The sequence below is a fragment of the Phodopus roborovskii genome, unplaced genomic scaffold, assembly GCF_943737965.1.
Source record: "Phodopus roborovskii unplaced genomic scaffold, PHOROB, whole genome shotgun sequence".
NCBI lineage: Eukaryota > Metazoa > Chordata > Mammalia > Rodentia > Cricetidae > Phodopus > Phodopus roborovskii.
This window is the reverse complement of record NW_026126682.1, coordinates 3,617,994-3,641,971: the sequence shown is the minus strand read 5'-3', so window position 1 is coordinate 3,641,971 and position 23,978 is coordinate 3,617,994. Positions and strand designations below refer to the sequence as shown.

Genomic DNA, 23,978 nt, shown 5'->3' with positions numbered 1-23,978 from the left:
TCCTGTTGCTGATCATAGCTACCATTTCTTATTCTGATCTTGTGACAGCCACGGTACTTAGAGATGATGTCATTATTCCATTCTGTCCTTGATTGTCTCTGGAATATTTGCAAATGTATAATGAGATATCTTTGGAATAAGACTCGACTCAAATCTAAACACCTAATTCATTTGTATTTCATATATATCTTACATACCTCACCTACAATTTTATGTAATACTAAAAATTATTTGTATTAATTTAAAAAATTATTTGGTACAGGAAACAAAGCTGTAGACATTCTTCCTGTGGTATAATGTCAATGTATGTGTAAGATTTGGGAGAATTTGGGTTTTTCAGATCAGGAGTATATAAGCTGTAACAATCCTCTCTTACTGGAGGGAAAACACAGACTTAAAGAGGTGCAGTGGCTGCCCACAGGTCTGGCTGTGGCAGATCTATGACTCCAGTGCACATATACTCCAGAGCCAGCATCTCTTCACTGAAGATGTGGTCATGGTTCTTTCTGTTCTGTTGGCTCAGACAGAAAAGAAAAAAAAAATCAGACTAAAAAGTGGAAAACTTCAAGTAAGTTAAAGGGATTTAGGACAGTGGTTGTGTAGGATATGATTTTCTCAGATCCTGGTGTTTCTAAATAGCAAACCCAGATTTTGGGCTTTGTTGAAACTGCTATAGATTCTTCAAAGTTAAAAAAAAAATCACATAGATCTTTTCCTGTTTAAAAAGCAGGCAACAGGGGAGGCCTTTCCTGAGGAATATTTCCCGAAAATTGGGTTAGATCCTCTATACATTTGCTTTTCAGAAACCATCTGGAATGAAGTTGCAAGGCTCCTCCAAGAGAGGTTAAGAAGCAGTAATATACCAGCCTTTGTTATGTTGAATCCCTGGGTTATATGTGATTCCAAAGCTGCAGGGCTCTGAAAAGGCAGGAAGAGACCTCTGCTAGTGACCTTGCTTTAGTCTTTGTTGTCCCTGTTGCAGTGGAGAGCTGGTCAGTTTCCGAGTGCTGCACCAGACCCTGAGGTGACCTCATGGTTCTGCATTTCCCTGAAAGCTCCTGCTCACTCACTGCAAATTTGGCTGCTTCTCCTGGGGCCCTGGTGCAGAGTCTATTATCTGTAAGCATAGTCCACCAATAGGGTCTTGCAGGTAGCATGCCATTCCTGAACCCTTTATCCAGATCTTAGAACCTTAAACCCTGCTCCTTCTCTACTGGCTTATTTCCCTCTTTAATCCTTGAGGCAGCAGAATTTCTAAAGTATTTCTTAAACCTAGGGGTGCCTTTGATGGTCTTAGATTGTCAAAAATAGTGGTTATCTTTGAGCAATTTCCTACTGCAACCACACACTCTGTAGGCAGGGGCCTTTTGGCTTCAAACCAAGCCTTAGAAGTGAAGGGTGAGGGCCTGGCTTTCTTGGGAGATGGAATGGAAAAGAAAGTCCTTTTACCTTTCTATATTTTTAAACAGGTCTAAACCACTGAGGAAGAAATGAACACATTTGTTTCTTTTATAGTCTCATGCTGTTTTGGTGGGGAGGACATATATCATTTATTCTTTACTGTATTTCCAAACCCATATTATTGAGAACAGTCTTAAATACATCATTTTCTAACTGAGGATGATTATTCAAGATATTTCAATCAGAATGTAACCAGCAAATCAATTTTGTCTTGTGAACTTTGTTTAACCTTGTGCTTCAGTATTGATATTATATACGTCAATCAGTGGCACATAGAACATGTGTAATCAAATGCACATGTGAATATGTGTAGGAAGAAGCATCATATAAGGAGTAAACACATAGTTTTATATTTCTCATATAGGAGATAAGGGATTAATCTGGCTTTAATGAGATATAACTTGTATACAAGTATACATATATAACATGCATACAAGTATGCATGCATATGCTCATATTTTGATGTTTCAATTACTGGTTGGTTTTTAATACTCATTTTACTTGGATCAATAAATGCTATGGAGTGATGAGCTTTACAAATCTTTGGGTGCATATTTTTTTCATGTTTCTCTCAAATCTATTTTAAGATTCATATCTAATGGTTCTTAAGAAATATTCAGCACTATATTAGGCAGATATTTACTTAAGAAATACTCAGCACTATATTAGACAGATATTTACTTCTAGAGGCAAAGAGAAAATTGTGTGTGCATCTGTGTGAGAGAAAAACAGAGGTAGATTACAACATAATTATAAGTGTCAATACAGCCAAAAGATGAAAAAATATAAATATACTCAATATCTGAGCACCTAGTATATAAAGCGAACATTGACATATTTGAAGAGATTAATATAAGCAATACAATAATATTAGGAAATTGCTGTATCCCATTTATATTAATGAAAGACTATCCAAAAAAGAAATAATTAAAGTAGATTTGAACAGTCCTATAGGCTGAACGGACTTAACAGATATTCAGTTGTATCATGAAACACATGCAGAGGCATAAAGACTTCAGCACCTGAGAAAACACAAGCCCCAGGTTCAGAGAGACATCTATTCAAAGGAGTAAAGCAGAGACAGAAAGAGGACACTTCATGTCTCCTTCTGGCTTCCATGTATGAATAAAGACACATGCACCAAACACAGAAACATGCACACTTACACATATATGTGGACGTCTTTTAAGAAATGAATGGAGGGTCAGGTGTAGTGGTTCATATATGTGACACCAGTAGTTGGGAGGTTGAAGCAGGCAGATTTCCATGGATTTGGAGCCAGTCTGAATTACATAAACATTCCAGAGCAGCCTAGACTACAGAGTAAGATCCTTTTTCAAAAACAAACAAAAAAACAAAAAGAAAATATGGACCATGTATACTATCTACACTGTCTTTTAAAAGTTAAGAATTATATCTTTTTTATTGTTTTATATTTATTATTTTTCTTATTTTACATATCAATCCCAGTTCCCTCTTTCCCCTCCCTCCCTCCCATGTCCCCAGGCTCCCCTCCTATCCAATCCTCCCCCCCCCTACTCCACAGGGAGGAATCATCAAAATCTGTCAAGTCATTAGGAATAGTGACTTGGAATAGTCACATGGAATCCTGCCATGGGGGGGGGGTGGTGGCAGTGAGTGGAGAGGATTTAGGAGAAAGAGAAGGGGAGGAGAGGAGAACCTGTGGGACTAGGAAGATTGAGTTGGGGGGGGGCGAATAGACGAAAGCCAAAAAAAAAAAAAAAAAAAAAAAAAAAAAAGTGAGAGAGATACCATAATAGAATGATGTCTTTAAAGGTGTGGATGTGGATGATCCTGGAAGTCATTATACTCAGTGAGATGGGAAGGACACTATTGAAGCAGAAAAAGAAACATTGCATTCTTCTGGAATCTAAACCAATTGAACTCACAGAAGCATATAGTAGAATGGGAACATGTTAGCAAAAATGCATAATGTTTCATTTAGTCAGGAATAACAAACACCAATTATTTGGAGTGAGACATATGTTAATTATCTTGATTCAGTATTTTACCTGGTACATGTACATCACAGAATCGCTTTAAGTAACATATATATGCAATTGCATTTTGCCGATATCCATTAAAATATTAGAGAAAAAACATCACACTTGAAAACAGTAAACTTTATACATAAAATTAGTTATGCTATGATTTAATGCATTTCATGCAGTTTCTTGTTATGTTTCTCTTACAACATTCTTGTACTAGTGTTTTGATAATGGCCTTTTACAGCTGGTATTTAGCTTAATGTCAGTTCTGAAACTAACTTGTTTGTCCCTTAGAAAAATTCTCCACGATTTTTATTGAGCTCTAATTCATTCAGCGAAGAGGCATTTTTTTGAATATTCCTCTAGTTTACTGACAAGAGGATATGAAACAGTGATAATAGTCATGTCTTCAGAGACTTTCTTTCAGCAAAAGGAAAGTAAATAAAACTATTGCAAAAGAGGGATGAAGAGGAGCTGTGTTATGTAGGATGACCTCACCAACGAAGGAAGGCACTCAGTGGAGTCAAGCGAGTGAAACAGATGTAAACTTGAAGTTCAAAGTCTTGGCCACTCTCTTATTGGTTCATGTGGGAAAAACATGTATCCTGATTTGGGGCTATAATGGGATCAAAGCTTCATACATTTGGTACTACCCATGTTAATTTGCTGAGGACCTCTGAAGTGAATTGTAAAAATTTCAGCTTGATGATATATACATGCTGAGTGGAATGCCTCTGGATTTTTCTAAATCTTCTGTGAGGGATGCAGAGCTAGCTTTCAAGGGTAATGTGGGCAAGACAGAGATTCTAGTAAATATCACTGTCTTCTCCTGTGTCATGCCAAGGACAATGAACTCTGACTGAAGATGGCCAAGGCTCAGGGGTTATGAGCTGCACTATGTAATCTTTTTTTTTGCCTGGAGTCATAACTATGCAGTATGATTTAGTAGGAATAATAGTTGAAGTATTCAGAATAAGTTATCTTTGTTGTATGGCAGACACAAATTTAAATGCTAGATATGCATGACTTAAATTCATTTAATCATCACAACAATCCCCCTAGAAAAGTACCCACCTTTATTGTGCCTTTTTAAAACTCTTTAAACAGAAGGAGAGCTGAAAGGAAGCCTGGAGATACAGTTAGGTTATAGTCAGAATTGAGATTTGACAGCACTTGGTTAAGCTCCTACACCATCTTCTTCCCATTTTTTAAAACTTCTATTAAAATTTATTTTGATCATATCCTTTAATTTTCCTCAACTCCTCTTAAATCTCTGCATCTCTCTATCCATCCAACTTCAGGCATGTTCTCTTTCTCAAAGAAAGAAAAAAAAACAAAAAATGAAAAAGAAAATCAAAACAAATAAACAATGAAAAGAATATCAGTAAGACAAAAATACCAAATTAAAAATGTGTGTGTGTGTGTGTGTGCACTTACACGCGCACACATACACACACACACACACACACACACACACACACACACACAGCTCATTTTATGTTGGCCTATCTTTAGAAAGTGATTGATTTGTCTTTCTTAAATCTCTTCCCTTAAGGCTCAGGGATCTATATGGAAAAGTTGAAGTCAAAGACTATAAGAGATAAAGGTGATTGATAACTCCAAGAAAATTTTATCTTCCAGACACAAAAGGACTGTGTCACAAATGAACTCACAGAGACTATGACAGTTTACACAAGACCTGTACAGGTACATACAAGACAAGATCCCAGCACTGAGACCATCTTCTCAACCCCATGGTCCTGCCCTTTTGGGAAGTGGTACAATGCACCCCGATCACTGTTCAGCCGTCCTTGAAGAGTAGGTGTTCTGCTAATGTCTACCTCTTGGTAAAATGGATATACAAGGTAGATAAAATGTAATTTTTATAAGATTGTATCTGAAGACTCAGATGTATTTCTTTGTGGGTCATAAAATTGGCTAAACATCACGGTAGACTTTATTTTTATTTGTATGCATTTTCTAGAAAGTGTAGAATCTGCCATGTAGAACTTTGAGAATGTTTGAGCTATGCCCTCATATATAGAGGGAACCTAGTTAATTTGGCTGTTTGTGCCTAGCATATCAGTGCTTTATATGTATAATGTAATGTCCCAGTTTAGCAAATAACACAAAAAAATAGGCAGAGTTTTTTCATACAGAAGTTCTTCATTTAGAATTTCATTTTCCCAATGTATAATAGTTGTTGGAAGACAGATGGAATCCTCTCATGACTCTTAAAAAGGATCTAGAAAACTATTGTACTCTGTCAACTGATGTGCTTATCTAGGTGGGACCTTGAGTGTACTCAGGAGCCCATGAGTAGTAGGTGAGAGGCTGGAGTGGATGGCAGCCTTGAGAGGTGAGGTAAAACACTGTTGAGAACAGTTTGATGGGAGCTGTGGTTATGGGAACTTATCAGAATAAAAGATCTCTTAAGGAAGGGAAGGGATCAGACCTCAGAACTGCAGTAAAGTTGGAGAGAATGTCAGGATAGAGGATGACAGGCACTCTCGAAGGTGCAAAGAGCCAAAATATTAGGTCATAAACAGAAGTTGAAAAATGACAATTTCACAGATAGGCTGTTTTGCCTTTTTTGGTGACTCATCAAGTACTCTGAACTTTTTCTTCCTGTAACCTTTGCTATTCTCTCTCTTTCCCCTCCCTTCATCTTTCTAACCCTCCCTCCCTCTTTCCCTTCTTTTCTGTATTTCTCTTCATATGAACCTTAGGTCATCTTGTTCTCAATGATCTGGAACTTGTCCCTTTCCCAATAAAATACTGAAGTCAGTGAACACCAGGAGAATACATTTCTATTTTTCATTGTTTTTTTTTTAAAGATGAAAGCTACCGTTCGTTGCCTAGCTTAGAAAGGATTAAATCTTTTTTTTTCTTATAATTTAATGAGGATTGGATTGTCAATGGTTTTACACTGATCTGTTTTCCTGGTTGATTAGTCTTCTTATGGTTCAAGATTCTACCTGGCATGACCATATGAGGATTTGCAAAAGGAAGTGTGCCGTGAGAATCAATTTTTAGATATCACAGAGGCAATACTTTCACTAAATATTCATTAGAATGGCAGTCAGAAGGTAAAGCCAGAATTGGTCTTATTAATGTATCTTTTGTGGATCTCTTGACTGACTTTTATTTTATACAGCAAGAGCTGAATTTTTTTATTTCTTCTCTAAGGAGCTCACAACTAAAAAAATTAGATAGTTCAGCTGTGAGATCTACACTCTCAATGGAAAGCTAGATGTCATTATTGGAAGGATTTGACCTTGAGAATCTAGTTATGGTCATTTAACTAAGCAGCTTCTGCTTGCACACTAACTGTACATGTTGCATCAAGTAGCCTTGTGGCCATGTTACATGTAAAATTCACACCTTTTGAGTTCCAAAGTAAAGCTTTTCCTACTGCTGTCCTTTTTGCTTTAAGTGGCTTTCTTGGTTCAGTTGTAGTAAAATCTGGATGCATGGTTGAAAGTGTCACGGCTCCTGAAGCAGGACATAGATCCTATTGGCTAGAGTCTGCTGCGAGAGCTGCAGAGATGCTCAAAGAGGTGGGTAGTGCCATGCATTTGCTGCTGCTCTAGGAGACACAGATGCTGATGCAGAAGGTGCAAGTGCTTATGATGCAGAAGACACAGATGCTGATGTAAAAGATTCAGATGCTGATGATGCAGAAGACACAGATGCTGGTGCAGAAGATGCAGATGATGAAGATGTTAATGCAGATGCTGATGCAGAAGATGCAGATGCTGATGCAGATGCTGCTGCTGGAGAACATGCCAATGTTAATGTGGATGCCGGTGCAGAAGTGAACCCTCAGACTCTGTTATTACACCTGAGACAGCCATGAGGTCGCAAAAGCTCTGTGATCATCTTGACAGAATATGATCAGTTAGGTATTGCAGATTCATTTTTTCCACAATTAAATCATGCCTCAAAATCAGTAAATCAGTAAATTATCAGTTATAGTGAAACACTAATGAAGCTTGTTAATGCTTTTGCACATTTGTTCTTAGGAGATCCTACAGGTTGGATTTGGACAGGTATGGACAGGTTGTCTTCCATGATCCTTATCTTGTCTTAGATTGACCACCATAGGCAAGTGGTAGTCTTTGCAGCTGACCTTGGAGGAAACTGTCTCCTTAAGATAAGTGGGCTGTTGCTAGTTAAAGGAACAAGTGCTCCCTTAAAGCCTAGGGAAGCCAGCTTCCCGTGAACAGTGACATCATGAAAAATGGCCTGTCTCAATGTAATGATTTGGCTTCCTCCTACCTCACTTTCATGTTTGCAGTATGGGAGAAAGCATTATTTATCTCTGCTTAGGAATTGCATAGATAAGATCTTAATTGAGACTTTGGAAGAGCTGTCCTCATTGCTGGCTCTAAGGACAGAGAGAAGCAAAACATGCTGGGCTGAGACCGTCACTCATCCTCTCCCAGACACTCTCTCTTCTTCATTTGCCGAGGAGAATTATGATTACAAGCCTGGGAGACAATTAAAATATTGATTATCGGATGACAGTAATCAATTGGTTAAATGAGAGGTGCCAGCAAAGTGCACTTCCAAGTCCTGTAACTAGTTGTTATGTCCCTGCTTCAGCCCTTTATCAGTCAGTAGAGACTATTATTAACAGTCAGAAAGGCCTCCTTGTACAGGGAAAATGATGACTGTGGCTTTGGCAGTATTTATTTTACTAAATGAGAGTAATTGATTGAAGAAAAGTAGGTATACTAGTGCTTCTTGATCCTAGATTTAGCATTTCCCCATAAATACATAACTATGTATGCTTAGATATTAACTTAGTTTGACAAATGGGATGAGCTTTATAATGAGTTTAAGCACAGAGAGATGAGATGTAACTGTAATTGATTTTGAGGGAGAGTAGGTTATTATAGCAGCTCTGTGAGCATAGAGACAGAATTAATTCTATCTTCCTATTTGCCACCACATTCCTGCTGCCTAATTATTGTCTGTCAAATGCTAAATACTAAGAAGTACTTGCTGCTTAAATTAATCTTATTATTGTGATGTCTGTAATAAGGTTACCTGGGTTTATTGTCTTGTCAACATCTCACTAAACAAGCAAATTGAAAATTCTTTTAAGGTTACTCTTATTGCTGTTTATTGTTCAGAAAACCTAATTAAGTAATGAAATAATTGGAATGAGAATAGCATAAATAAATGGTTTATGAATAAATGTAATTTATAGCCATAATCTTTTAAAACATGATTTCTCAAGATGGAGAAAGAACTAAAAACAAGAGTTTCTGCGGTAAAACAGATTAAAAATGGACTTTATTGATAGACATAAATCAGAGAGGATAGTCAGTATTTAAACAATTCGATTTAATAACTGTTCCTTGGCACATTGTACTTGCATGATCACTGTAATGTATTGACTTTTTATATCACACTCTATTTCCCACAGAGACTCTTATGGGGTCCATGGAAGCAGACAAATACAAAGAGGAAGAGGATAGGGTGTTGCCAGTGGAACATCAGAATAGAAACTTCAAAAGTCAAGAAAGCTACCCATAGCCTTGTTACCTGGTGATGCACTAACATAGTGCTTCCCATATCTGTTTCTTTGCACCTGTTTCTTTGAGCCCTTTCAGGTATATATCTGTAGAAACAGATGTCAGGAAAGCAGAGTTAGAGAGCCAAGAAAAAGTGGAGAGGAGTGCATGGCCTCCTGGTTCAGCCTGGACTTTAGGGGGTTGAGTTTTAAATATCTCTCTTCCAGTCACAGCTATGAACAAGAACTGTGAAAGCCCAGATTGAGGTTACTATTAAACAGGGACAACCTTAGTCAAGAAGGTGTCTGTCTTTCTGTCTCTGTTTCTGTCTGTCTCTCTGTTTCTCTCTTTCTCTCTCAGTCTCTGTGTCTCTGTCTCTATCTATCTCCAGTCTGTCTCTGTCTATATCTCTGTCTCCCTCCCTTTCTGCTGTCTGTTGATTGGGTACCTGGATAATCAGGTTATTTAAATATACTGTGACTCAGTTTCCTTACCCAGAATATGTACGTAATACCTTCCTATTTCATATGTCTATTATAAATACAATCAATACTCATAATGTAAAGGGTCTGTATTTGCATAATTTATTCATAACCCTCAAATCCATATACTTAGTACCTTCACAACAATTTACAGGCCTGATGGACTACTTAGTTTTTTGTCTGCCTGGAGGAAGCTAAGTCATGTAGGAAGAGGAAACCTCAAATGAGGAATTGCTTCCATAAGATCAGGCTGTAGGCATGCCTCTGGGCTATTTTCTTAATTACTGACCAATGTGGAAGAACTCATCCCTCTCTGGTCCATTCCTGGCCTGGTGATCCTGGATTCTATAAGGAATCAGACTGAGAAGACCATGGAGAGCAAGCCAATAAGCATCACTCTTTCATGGTCTCTGCTAAAGGTCTTTCTTCCATCTTCCCTAAATTCCCCTTCATAATGGATTATGTACTATAAGGTGAAATAAAACATCTTTATTAATTGTTATTTTATTATTGTCAATTTAAAACATCAATATTTGATTTCAGACCAAATTGCCTTCCAAGATAACTTGAAATGCTGCTTTGTAGTTGATAATATTAGTTATTGTATTAGGGGACTATTGTTAGATTCTGATTTTTACTGAAGAACCTGAATGGGACTGAACTAGGTCCTCTGAATGTTGGTGACAGTCATGTGGGTTGATTTGTTGAGGGGGGCTGGCAGTGGCATTATGACCTATGCCAGGTGCATGAACTGCTTTTTTGGAGCTCATTCCCTATGGAAGGACCCTTTGGCCACCCTTGATATAGGAAGGAGGGCTTGGGTCCTGCCTCAACTTGGTTTGCCAGACTTTTTTTGCCTTACCCCATCTGAGGAGTATGGGGGGGGAGGTGAGGGGAGAAGAGAAGGGGAGGGGAAAATAGGGTTAGTGTGTAAAATACAAACATATTTTTTTAAAATAAAGAAGAAAAAAGAAAAGGAGAGAGAGAGAGAGAGAGAGAGAGAGAGAGAGAGAGAGAGAGAGAGAGAGAGAGAAGAACTTCAACTCAGTGAAACTAAAAGAAATGCTTTCTAACTGTTTCTTTGCTGGTTGTTGTCATACTGATGCTAGTAGCCCCTGGTAAACGTGTTGTGTGACAGGGTAGTTATGCTCACTATTGTGCTGTATTCCATTTTCTTAACGAAACCCTTCGAGGCAGCTACTGTGGTAGCTGTCTCAGAAACAAAAGTGATTAATGTGTTCAGTGTCACAAAAATAAGAGGCTGGGTAATGGCCTAGTACCAAGATGATCTTCCTTCCCCATATCCAGGATAATTTTGATCTTATAGTTGATGTGCAGTATTCACCGCCTGTCCTTTGCTGATACCCTGTTGTTTTCCCGATCTCAACACATTGATTTGAACATTGCAGGCTCCCTGAAGAACATTATTAAGCTTTTCTAAAGAGAGTCATTCCATTAGTTTAGTGGATGAGTAGGTGGATGAGTGGGTTTGAGCTCTAATTCTTTAATTAGTTTTTTTTTAAAGACATCCTGTTTATATTTCTGTTTAAGTCCTCCACTGTATGAAAAGAGGCATGTGCCTGCCGCCTCACTGGGCTGGGAGATTTCTTTTCATCGGTTAATTTGACATTTTATTTTGTACTTATGTCTTTAATGTCCTGATTAAGGGATTAGATAGCCCCTCTCTAGGCTTCAGCTCTAATCCCACCCCACACAGGGCCATGTACTTTGGAAACATTGATTTGCATTTGTTGAATGAATAATACCTTAGCAGAACTACTGGCTTAATCTAGCTCTGAAAAAGGCAGCGGACTTGGTATTACACATGGATGAGGGTGAAGTAAATGGCCAGGTTGCCCTTGTAAATATGAGAATAAAGGTGGAAGATGTTGAAAGGGCTTCAGAGTGGGAATAACTTGTTTAGCTACTACACTATTCTCCTGTTTCCCCTTTCTGTTTTGTTCTTCACTGGATCAACATTTCATTTGGACTTAACATATGCTAGGTACAACCAGGGATCCAAAAATAATGACTCCTTTTCCTGTGGAGAAAAATGAGCACTTCCCCTCTTCAGGAGTTTCTAGTACCTTACTGGAGGAGCTGTGGAAAGTGAACTGGTCAGCCATGGAGGGGGCACAGATGACCGTCTGGGATGAGTGGGGAGAATTTGTCATGAAGATGGTCATTTTTTACATAGGAACTAAAATTATCCAGATAGGGATGGTAATTTGTCTAACATCTGGGAAGAAAAGCTACAGTGCAGAAGAGAGGACTGATATGCATTTTGTTTTGATCGAAAGGGTGTGGAGCAAAAGGTGAGTAGTATGAAATAGGTTGAGGCAGATTGTGGAATGCACAGTGTGTCCATGAGGACATTGGAAGGCTTTCCTTAGGGTGTTATAAAAACATCTCTGATGGCAATATGAAGGAGAGATGGTTAATGGGAGAGGCCAGTGACTAATGGGCTGTCCCTTCTGCCTTTCAGCTTTCTCCTGTGCCTCTGGAGAGTATCTAGAAATGAAGAACCAGGTATGCAGTAAGTGTGTGGAAGGCACCTACTCGTTGGGCAGTGGCATCAAATTTGATGAATGGGATGAGTTGCCAGCAGGATTTTCCAACGTTGCCACATTCATGGACACTGTGGTGGGCCCTTCTGACAGCAGGCCAGGTGGCTGTAACAAGTAAGATCTCAAGCAGACCTTTGCACTTTGAAGACTCGACAAAGCTGTAGTCATACTTTTCTGGAAAAAGTTGAGGATAGTTGTAATACTGATGAGGGTTATAGATAAGCTTAGGCCAAAGATTGTATTTTTGGATGATTTAACAAATGAGTGTTTTAGCCAGGTGGTAGTGACACACACCTTTAATCCCAGCACTCAGGAGGCAGAGGCAGAGGCAGGCAGATTTCTGTGACTTTGAGGCCAGCCTGGTTTACAGAGTGAGTTCCAGGACAGGCTCCAAAGCTACAGATCCTGTCTGGGAACGCCCATCTCCCCCCCCCAAAAAAAACCCCAAAAGACAAATGAGTTTTTATTTATATAATTCCCACTCTCTTCTCTTTCCCCTAGTTCCTCCTGTGTCTCCCCAACCTGTCTCAAATTTATGACCTCTTCTTCTTTAATTACTTTCATTATTATGGACATATATCTCTATGTATATACACACACATATACATATACATACATACATACATACATACACACACATACACATGCTACTATTATTCACTAAATGTTATTCTGTGTGTGTGTTTATGACTGACTGTTTGGAACTGGGTAATCTAATGGGGGCTCATCCCTCAGAATGAGTCTCCCTTTTTGAGCAGCCATTAATTGCCTACAGCTCTTTATCTATGAATGGGACCATGTGAGAGTTCTCTCAGCCACACTGTCATGTCAACTGGTATTGTCATGGTACAGTTATTGTTTAGGTGAAGGTATTGTTGAGATTTCATAGCTATAGCTTCCTTGTCATATATTGAAGATGCTATTTTACAGCATATGTCCTGGTCTTCCGGCTCTTATACTGAAGGGTTACTTAAAACACACACACACACACACACACACACACACACACACACACACACACACACAGAGAGAGAGAGAGAGAGAGAGAGAGAGAGAGAGAATACACACATGCATATTTAATGAAGTTACATCACTTGTATGATAATGCCTCCTCCAAGAGCCATAGATTAGCAAACACCCAGACATGGGAAACTACCCTTTGAGTTTCTTGTCAAGGAGTCCAAGAGACCCCCCCACCCCTTGTCATCAAATATGGGCTATTACTATTGCCCTTGGTTGCCTTCCAGAACTTGAAGGTAAGGTCCTATTGCTGAAAACACTACACTCTCAGGCTTGGGGGAATTGAATTGGAACTGACCTGGAAACTTCCTCCCCAAAGACAAGCGTTCATAGTATCTAAAGGTTCTGGGAAAGCTGCCAGTAGAGGAAAGCAGCCCTTCTCAATAGACCTCCCCAGCTTTAGAACCTATTAACTACAACAATGACTGGCATGGCAACATAGTTCAAGAATCCAATAGTGGCACTTATATCTTACCACCAGCTGTCAAAATGGATTCCAGCCCTACTCAATAGAAGGGAACTCATGCCTCACAGTGCAAACAGTCAACTATTCATGTCTGGTGGGGTCATGGCCCCTAGAGGAGAACTCATTACTGCACCTTTCCTAAACCTGCACAATTTCTAACTGTATTCTAAAGAGGTATGCTTATATCTATAGGTAAAGTTAACTCTGACCCCTCATCCAAGAGCTTCTTTTTGACCATTTGTGGAACCATTACAGGAATGCACAACCAGTCAAACTTCGGAGAGCAGCTGGTGGTGGGTTGCCCCAACTTGGTTGGTACAACTCTAAAACAAGCCCTGTACCTAAGGCTCAGGGGATAGCTCAGAAGATGGGTATTTTTGGACTCTCATGACAAAGAATATAGCTAAATTTTTAATGAGAAAATAATTAGCCTCACAATATAATAGATACCGTATGTAGAATGTAATATAACTATGAGAAAAAATGAGTTCATTATCTTACATTTATAACCAAACTTAGGGCAGTGCTTCTTCTACTAACCTGTTTTTAATTTTTAAAGAGAAATTTCATGAGTTTTCCCTTTGAGTGTTTGACCTTCATTTAGACCCTGATTATCTTCTGGGAGAGTGGGTTAAGGATCTAAGGCTGAAAGGTCCTTTGCTTAATTGCTAGGTGGTCACTAGCTTTACATGTGACAGCACTGGACAAATGTTAAATTGTCTTAGAGGAAAAAAGAAGTGTTTGCTTTTGAGAGGTACCCATTCTGTTCTCTACATTGACTATGCAACATTTCCTGTATTGTGGCTGTGTTTAGGAAAATTAAACTAGAGGTAGCTTCTGGCTACCTTCTAACAAGAATACTTCAGCAGGAGCCCAGCATAATCATCATTGTTGAAAGACACTGAGGAATTACCTGAGCTGATTAAATACATGTCTTCACTTCCCCCTCCCTCTTCCTTCTTTATTCACTTTCTTTCCTTCAGTCTTCTCCTGCTCTTTTCTCAGCTTAGTGGCAATAATTTATTTTCTTCTTTGGAGAATGAGATTTTTCTAACTCTCTCTCTCTCTCTCTCTCTCTCTCTCTCTCTCTCTCTCTCTCTCTCTCTCTGTGTGTGTGTGTGTGTGTGTGTGTGTGTGTGTATGTATCTGTCTGTCTTAGTCTATGCATTTCTATTTTTAGAGCACCTGATACTGAGGAATTTTCAGTGAGATTTATTTAGTTTAGTTCTCCAGGCCCAAGAGCATAGTGTTGACATATGGTGAGGGATTCATACAGCTTCAAACCATAGTAGAAAATGAAGGTACTGGCTGGCATGTGTGAAGAGATAAATGCTGAGTGAGAAAAGTATGAAGAGTCTCAGCCCCCTGACTGAATACTGCATCAAGGCTGTGTTAATTACTTTCTTGAAAAGATCCTTAGAAACAACCAAAGGAGACGAGATATATTTTTCTCATGGGGGTGGGGATGGGAGAGCACAGCTGTTCGGCTCACAGCAAACAGCAAGTGAAGCCAAACAGGTCAGTACCAAATAGGAGGCAGGACAAGATGCAGCCCCCAAGGGCATGCCTCAAGTGACCATACACTACCAGGGTGGTCTGCCTTCCAACCATTCACCACCTCCCCTGCCTCTGTCGCCTCTCAGGAGGCTATTTGGAATTTGAATCCATTTATGCATTTATAATGTCAACACTCTAATGATTGAACTGTCTCTGATAAACTTTGCACAGACACACCCAAAAGGGTGGTTTAGGCTTTTCTCAATCTAATCAAGTTGACAACCAAAATTAACGATGACAGAGCCGCCAGCAGTGTTCACACTCCTCAAACTGGCAATTCATTTCAGGGTGGATTTGGCAAAGCACAGCACTATGCATTCATAGAAGTACCTGAGAGTGAGGCACTTGCAGAATGTAATGGGACACCAGCTATTTGTTTGGGTGAGCTTGAAGATCAACGTCTTTTTTTCTAGGTGGACTAGCTTATTCGTCAGGAAAAATCCAGGATAAGCAGACTTTTTCAATATATAGTTTTTAATATAATAATTTTTGAACATGAATTTCAGTTGGAAATTGTTTTCTGCTTCTCCCCAGCCATCTGGCATTACATTCTCTTTATTTCTTTTTAATCAATTGGGTCATATTGATGACTTAACTATTGAGCCCAGGAAGTCCTTTATACATTATGGATATGAAATTTATATGTACATATCTGTGAAATATTTGCTCTATATTATATTCACATATGCATGTGTTTGTGATATCTCCTTCAGGTCTGTGACTTTTTAATTGTCTTAAAGATGTTGGATAACTAGAAATTTAAACTTTGAAAAAGTGTCGTTTATCATATTTTTTTTTCCTTCTTGCTCTGCTTGGTGATTTTTGTGTTAGGATTTCTTGGCTAACCCTAAGTTTTGAAGGCTGTAGATTACAGTGTGGAATATGATTGTAGTGTAGACAGGTTTTACCTTCTTATGGATTGTTACATTTAGAACAGCAATGCACGTTTACATCCTTTTCCGTAAATCCGGATGCACACCAATGTTCTGTTTGAAAGAACCATTGCTAGCAGGACGTTCTTAGGATGCTTTAGGGGATCTAGCATTGACTAAGTGGTGGAGAAGGTGTGGCTTCTATCTCATGACTTCTTCGACAGTTTATGGGGTAAAAAATAATATAGCTTCCTATGTTAATCTAAATATTTAGCATTTAATAGCACTATTTCTTTCCATAGACCTGTTCTCTCTCTCTCTCTCTCTCTCTTTCTCTCTCTCTGTGTATGTATGTATGTATGTATGTATGTATGTATGTATGTGTATGTCTATAAGTCAAATTCAGATGTTATTTGAAAGAGTAATTCTACTCAAGGCTATGAATATTAATATTAGTGATTTTGTTTTTGGTAAACAAAGGGCATTTTTATACAGCCTTATAAATATTTAAGATATCACCTGCTATAAAAATAAACCTTTTTCTATGGTTATTATCATATGTATAAATGTATGTATACATATATATATATATATATATATATATGCACACACAGCTATATAAATACAATCTGCTGAGTCCATTTACTGTTGCTTGTATGTGTATGATTGCAGAGCTGATTACTCAGAATTGGATAACCAATTAGGAGGTTTATTCTTGGAGAAGGCTATATCTCCCTCTCTCAGCAGTAGTTAGTTGACTGTAGATTTTGGGTATGACCACCTTTCATGTCTGTTGGTGTTGTTATTATTCTGACGGCAGTTTGAGAAGGGATAAGGAGGTGTACATGGGAGGGTCTGCGATGGGAGGACACAGGAAAGGTTGGAGGGAGGAAAGGAAAGAGGAGGAATGATGTAATTATTTTAAGTAAAAATTAAACACTTAAATTAAGTAAAAAAGTAAAGTTCTCAATAGTGGAACTCAACCTTTGAGTTTTGTCTGATGTTATCTGCTTTGTTTTGTCCACCGAATCCACTTCTGACTTTCAATGAAAGGTTTGTGACTGGCAGAGGTTTCTGAGCTCTTACATAGAAATTTGGTTCTGTTTTCACAGCTCCTCCTGGCTTCCTCGTGGGAACTATATAGAGTCTAACCGTGATGACTGCACTGTCTCTCTGATCTATGCCGTGCACCTTAAGAAGTCAGGCTATGTCTCATTTGAGTACCAGTATGTGGACAACAACATCTTCTTTGAGTTCTTTGTAAGGCTTTTCACCTTATAGCATTTGCTTTTTAAGAAACACTCATATAACTGTCTGTAAACCTCCCATTCCATTCCACTTTATGCCTCCTAATTCTTTGGAAGGTGTTAACTGGATCTTTCAGTGTTAAAAGAAATTCCCCCCCCCTCCTGGTACTTTTTTGTTCAAATTAATATTGTTTCTTTACTTTTCAGATCTTTCTTGTGGAATAACGTTGGCTTGTTTCACCTCTGGTTATGTTCATCAGGTGGCCATTTGGCTTAGACTGTACATCACAAATCATTTTTCCAAGAGTCAGTTTTTTAGCTACCAAAGCTATTATTTTCTATGCAGTGTGCGTTTGTAGGAAGATATCCATGTTTACTTGTTTATAACATGTGTGTGCATGTGGAGGAAGATGTGTGTACATGTATGGAGGATGGAGTTGATGTTGGATGTTTTTGTCTCTCACTCACTTTAGGTTTTTGAAACAGTGAACTTCACAGATTCAGCTACAATGGCTGGTCAGCCAGCTCTGAGGGTCTGCCTTTTTCTGATCTACCAGTACTGGGGTTAGAGGTGTGTGCCACCACAGCCATCTTTTACACATGTCCTCATCCGGTTATGTAGCAAGTAGAGTACACATTGAGTCATCATAATTATTTCTATAATGTTAAAATTATATTAATTTTTTTTGTTTTTAACTTAAGACATTTCTCTGAAAGTCAGTAAATATTTTCTTGATGGCTAATTATTTGTTCAATCACAGTTATTTAAAAAGTAAAAATGGCTGTATTTCCTATTTCTGTGAATTTTGTGCTGTTGATAGGGCTCATTGAATGAAATAGTTGGTGTGTCTACCATGAGCTTAAATAGAATAACAGAATCTAAAACATAAATCAAATACTAACAGAATAACTACTGAGGCTATTTAACTAATGTAAACTGTAGCTGATCTAGTAATATTTATTATGACAGTGACTTGAATTCTTGAAATCTTGAATTCAGATGGACTTACGCTGAGCACAGTATTTGTTTTGCCAGCAATGGGAAAAATGCTCCCATGATCCAGATTTTTTAAGGCTTTTATTTATTTATTTAGATCAGGGAAAAAATGACAATCTCAATGTCAACTTGTCACCTAATTGTAAGCTTGAACTTACAGTATTTCTTATTCTGGATATTGTACCTACTAACATATTAGGAAATGGTCTCCCTTCTATTGTGTTGGCTGTAAGTTGAAACAAACAATTCTTTTTAATAGTCAACACTGGTACTTGGCCATAGTAAAACGAGGCCAATACATTGTAACCTGATAGCCTAGCAAGTACAGATATTATCAGAACAAAGTTGTAGGCATTTTTAAAAAAAGGTTATCAGTATAAAAAGCTCATACTGGTCTAAAACCAAGTACTCTATAAACTTGAATGTATCCCAAACCTAGAAGCATCTGCAGAACTACAGAAACCCCTAAGTCCAAGCATTCAATGGAAAATGCCAGGGTTGTGTTACTTAAAATCCTAAAAAAAAAAAAAAAAAATTAACTGCCCAGCAGACTTTCCACCACCCACTTCCTTAATGCAGAACTGCTGAAACCTACTCAGCTCGTGCACTATGGTGGGATGGATACAGTAGTGTTTACGTTCCTAAAACTTCACCCCACTGCATCCAAACTTCAGGATACTCTCGTACATATCTGATGACACACTTACTATGTGTTTGACAGCATCCTTCCCTTGCATTTATCTTTGATACTAAAAACCCAATAGCATGATGATCAACTAAACCTTTTCTAACAGATGAGTCATTAACTCTTAAAGTCAAAGCTATCTGTAAATTATGCATGGTTTGTCAGAGAGGAACAAAGCAAAGGTAGCCATTTAACAAGCTTTCTGCTGCTAACAGGCTTTCCATTTTCTGTGGTGATGGGGCTTCATGTATGCTCAACCACCAGTGTGTCAGCAAGGCAGTCATAACCCAGCAAGGTGCTTTCTAAGGAAAGCCTGAAAATACAGCTCACCAATCAGACTGTAGTGTCAGTCTCCAGATACCCTGGGTAACATTATTCAAAAGGTGTGGAATGAGCATCATGTAACATAGAGTCCAGGAACAAGGGATTGACAGTAGGACCAGTTTAGTTTCTTCCTGTGGACCAATTAATATCCCCTACAAAACAAGCTGTGCCTTAATTATTGCTTCTTCATAAAGTTACATTTCCAGAGAACTATGTAGTACCTGACAGAAAAACAATCACATAAGGAAGCATTTATTTGAGGTTTAACATGAATCATACAAATAAAAATTTGTATAAACACAAATCCACATTGAGTCAATACACAGATAGCAAAGGATAAAGTAAAAACAAAGAAACTAGTTGGCAGCTATATACAGTTGGACACTCTGTGTCATGTATACTGGAAAGTCTTTTACAAAATAATCATCTTAGTCCAACAGAAGATCAAGCAGTCTTCAATGTCTGTCCTGTAAGATGGTTTTCTTTACACCCCCTGCTTTCTCCCATGTCCTCCTTAGTAGGTCTGGTAATTGTTCTGGTGATTGCCACCCCCTTGGGATGCTTTGCCATAAGTGCTGTAATCTGCATATCCCTGTCCATATCCATAGTTCCCATAGTTACACCCAGTATAATCATATACGCCACAGCCACTATAGTTTTGATCACCACCATAGGCACTATTATAATTTCCATAGTTAATTAAATCCTTGGTTCCAGTTTTGGCCCTGACCTTGTCCACGCCCCCTGGCACCACCTCGACCACCAGCGGCTCCACCTCGTCCACCTTTCTGCTGCTGTTGCTGCTATCTGTAAACCTCTTTGGGTTGTGCAACTTTGATTTCACACTTCCCAGAACCTATTTCATAGTATCTGCTTTCTAACAGTTTCTTTACTAGTTCTTCGTCTGTGTATGTAATAAAACAGAATCCTCTTCTCTCATTTGTTTTTGTATCCATGGGGAGCTCAATATTCTCTATCTCTCCAAAGGCTCCAAAATATTCCTTAATTTGTTCTTCTGAAGTGTCTGGACTCAATCCACCCACAAAAACCTTTTTAGGCAGTTCTTTGCCCTTTTAAAGCTTTGGCCCTTTTGGGGTCTATAAATTTGCCATCCAGTTTGTGTTCTTTCAGTTCCAAAACCCGTCATCCTGCTGGTTCTTTCTAGCGTTGATCTTGGATCCCTCTGCGAACTCCTCTATGTTGCTGTACTGGTTCATGTCCTCCATGCTGGCTGGCCGTGGGCGACAGGGTGCTGGCGGGCAGAGTGGGGCCCGGTGGCAGCGTGGAGCGTTGTATGGAGCCGGGTTTAAAATGGCGGTGGAAGAGCCTGTGATCCAGATGTTAAGGAAACACTATACTAATAATTCTAAAACAAATTTATACTGATTTAGTGATCAGTGTTTCTATATCAGTAATTTCAGTTTCTGGATCAAAACGTTGATGACAAGAACTATGCTCCATTAAGGTATAAGTCTTGGCTCTGGGCTTCACTCTTTAATTATTAGCTGGGTGCTCCTGGGCAGTCAGTCTGATTTTGTGGCTGACACTGCTCTCTCTGTGAAGTGAATTCTTTGATGAGGTGTTTTGAGGAGCTTCCAGTATGGGTCTACTTTGATGTTTTAGGATGTTAAGCAACATTTAGACAGATTTACTTTTTAAAGTATGCCTTGTTTGCAAAAAGGCTTGTGAGAATCTTGGGACATTTCAACAGTATTGCAGAAAATAAAATAAGGAAGTGAGACACGGATCTGTTTGTCGTGAATAGGCAGCTTCTCTGTATTTCCCAACAAGTCCCTTGAGGGCCATCAATAAAGGTGCTTTTAAGGAGTAACATTTCATTACTTCCGACAGAGAAGCCTGTGAATGTCTGGTTTAGAGTCTAAGGGGATGGCAAGCTCATGCTGATCCCTTTATTGGTGTTTCATGCTTATACACTATGATTTATTGACCTAGCAGGTCAACACTCCACAGTTATTATTAGTTGGTGTTCGAAAGGAAATGTTTGAACATAATGATGTAGGTGGTTACAGAGAAAAATACATATGAACAGTGCATAATTTGAAGTATTGAAACACTGAGTTTGAGCACTGAGTGAGACTTTAAGCATTTCTTTTAAAAATAATGAAGCTGAAACAAAGAGAAGTTATTGATCCATGATTACACCTTAACTAGTTTCAAAACCAGCAATGGAATTCACTTCATCAGAGTGTTGGGGAATGTTACATTCATGTGATGTCTGTTTTAATGTGTAAAAAAGCCATTGCCTTGCCTATTAGTTGTTCATTAAAGGTATATTCAGATCCTGTAGTGTCTATGAAATAGCTTAACACTGGTGTCACAGTGATCGTGATGATCAGAGAAAAACCAGGACACAAATACACTTAAACAAAATATTAATTGGATATTATCTTGATATTGAGAATACAGTTATTTTCTAGTTCAATCTTTAGAATGTTCTCTTAGTGAAAACACTTTAAGTTTTGTGATAGACAGGAAAATAAGTGTTAAGGCAGTAAGAATAGTTTAAGAAAGGGAGATAGTTTTTGATGGGTGATGAGTACATGCAATGAGATCCGCCTCTATCCTGCTGCTGGCTATATTGCTGTACTAGAATGATGGCACAGCTTTAAGGTGTCTCTGTACTTTTTGTAGACCTGAAAAAGTAGTATCCTAACCTCTCTGCACTTTGAAGGATCACCCATAGAGTTCAAGATGTTTAATGGGAAAAATATTGTCAATAACCATCTTAATTATAGTGGTAAATGATTAATATTTGCTCCATTATAGAGGTTAGGAATTAGATTTTGTCCATCACCACTTACCTACACATTTAGATTACATCCTGGGAAACTAACAACCAAGGCACACAAATTTGATAATTTAATTTTTTTACTGCTGTCAATGAAATTTGCATATAAATGTATCTCTCCTTATCAGAGAAGTTTCTTTTTGCACCAGAGGTCCACAGCTGGTGAAAATGCAGAGAATAAGTGTCAATGGAGTGTCCATCCCAGTTAATACATATATAATGCAACTCCCACTCCTAAAGCTAGGGAACATTACAGAGGAGGGGACAAAAAGATTTTAAGAGCCCAAATTGCAGGACACCTGCTGTGAGATAGTGACATCTAGACCTATCAGAGAAGCTGTATCAGTTAGATCCTAGCAGTATGGTTGCCTAAATAAGACCTGAATGATGACCACACTAGTCAACATGCCAATGAGGAAAGGGGCAAGTCTATGAGTCTGCACCCCTTAATGGAAATCTTCATGTGATCAATGGTTACTGAGTGAGAGATAATCAGTTTTCTCCAGGGTGTGACCCCATAATAGATTGACCAATTCCAAGTATTCATCCTTAATTGTATTCATATAAGTAGCATTATTGACTTCATAGATTTTTATATATGAATGATAAATGCAAAAGAGGTCAGTAATCCCAGAGTGTTAGGGATGTCTTGGAGGGGCCTTAAAGGACAGAAATAAATACAATATACTCATATATGAATTTCTCAAAAAGAGAAAAATCTTAAATTTTATAAAATTGATGTTGCTTTTAAACTTGAATTTTCATGGTGAAGGGAATTGTTAAGGCATTTGGGTAATCTGGGTGGAGTAATGACTTTTCAGTGATAATTATTCTCACCCTCTGTAATGGCTTGGCATTTTGGTTACAACAATGAGATGGTTTAGTCAGAATCACACCCTCACACGCAGTTGTACCGTAGCCTCCAGCGGTCTTAGTGTGTTTGCTTGTCGGAGATTATTTCATTTGTAGTTTAATTGGGCTGAAGGATGTTCTTGCAGTGTGTGTTATGAACAGAAACGACTGAAAGCTACTATTCCCATAGCATCACCAAGCCCCTGTGTTTAACTCACAGATTCAGAATGACCAGTGCCAGGAGATGGATGCCAGCACAGACAAGTGGGTGAAACTCACCGACAGTGGAGAATGGGGCTCTCATTCTGTAAGTCTCTTTTTGTGTCTTTGTTGACACCAAATCCATTCTTTTCTTCCATTTACCAACTATTTCTAAGTACTCATTCTAAGAAAATAAAAAACTACAACATGGTCTGCTACTTTGCATAAATTCCATTTAGCAAAGAAATTGGCTTTGCATTTCACACACTCACATTTTAAGTTTCAGATTATTTTTGTTTTCCTTAGAATCCTTTGCCATTCCTTTTACATCTCAGCTTTCTTCCCATTAAAGTGGGACTCAACAACTTAGAATGTTAGAAAATGTTTCTAAGTTGAGTATGCACCTTTACAAATATGCCTACCACATGTGATAAACCAGTATCTGGTCATTGGAAAGATCATGAATTGGCTTCATTTCATGTTCTCTGTGGTGCTTTTAGGAGTGAGTTTTCAGGTTTGTTTTTTGGGCCCTTTGCAGTCTCTATGCTTGCCTAGACCTCTTGTCGTAAAATCTTCCCACTTTTAGAATGCCAACTACTTGCTACGTATTTGGTCAAAATTCTGCCCTTTATGGACACACAGTGTAAAGTTTACTTCTGTCCAGCACATCTCTTTAAATGGTTGAATCTTAGATGTCCATATGGTTTGCTTTAGCACCTCTCTTGATATTTGTGACACTGTCCTTTTGGAGTGAGGCATGTCTTCACTTTTGACTTAATGCAAGAGAAGTAGGGTGAATGCACTCATTATCCCCATCTCTGCCAGGATGGCATAAGAGGGCAGATTTTATTGTTGCACAGCTTGAACTTCATTTGCTAGGGTGCATAGAATAATAAAGGTACTA

The 23,978-nt window shown here is 38.4% G+C and overlaps 1 protein-coding gene across 2 annotated transcripts in view; it reads left to right on the top strand.

Annotated features, from left to right (window-relative positions):
* Elapor2 (endosome-lysosome associated apoptosis and autophagy regulator family member 2) overlaps window positions 1-23,978 on the top strand; it is a 158,119-nt gene that overhangs the window by 83,352 nt on the left and 50,789 nt on the right. For both annotated transcript variants that reach the window (XM_051174576.1, XM_051174577.1), the window contains 3 exons: window positions 11,963-12,158; window positions 17,072-17,219; window positions 23,094-23,180. In XM_051174576.1, coding sequence (XP_051030533.1) covers window positions 11,963-12,158; window positions 17,072-17,219; window positions 23,094-23,180 — 431 coding nt within the window. The remainder of the gene's footprint in view (window positions 1-11,962; window positions 12,159-17,071; window positions 17,220-23,093; window positions 23,181-23,978) is intronic.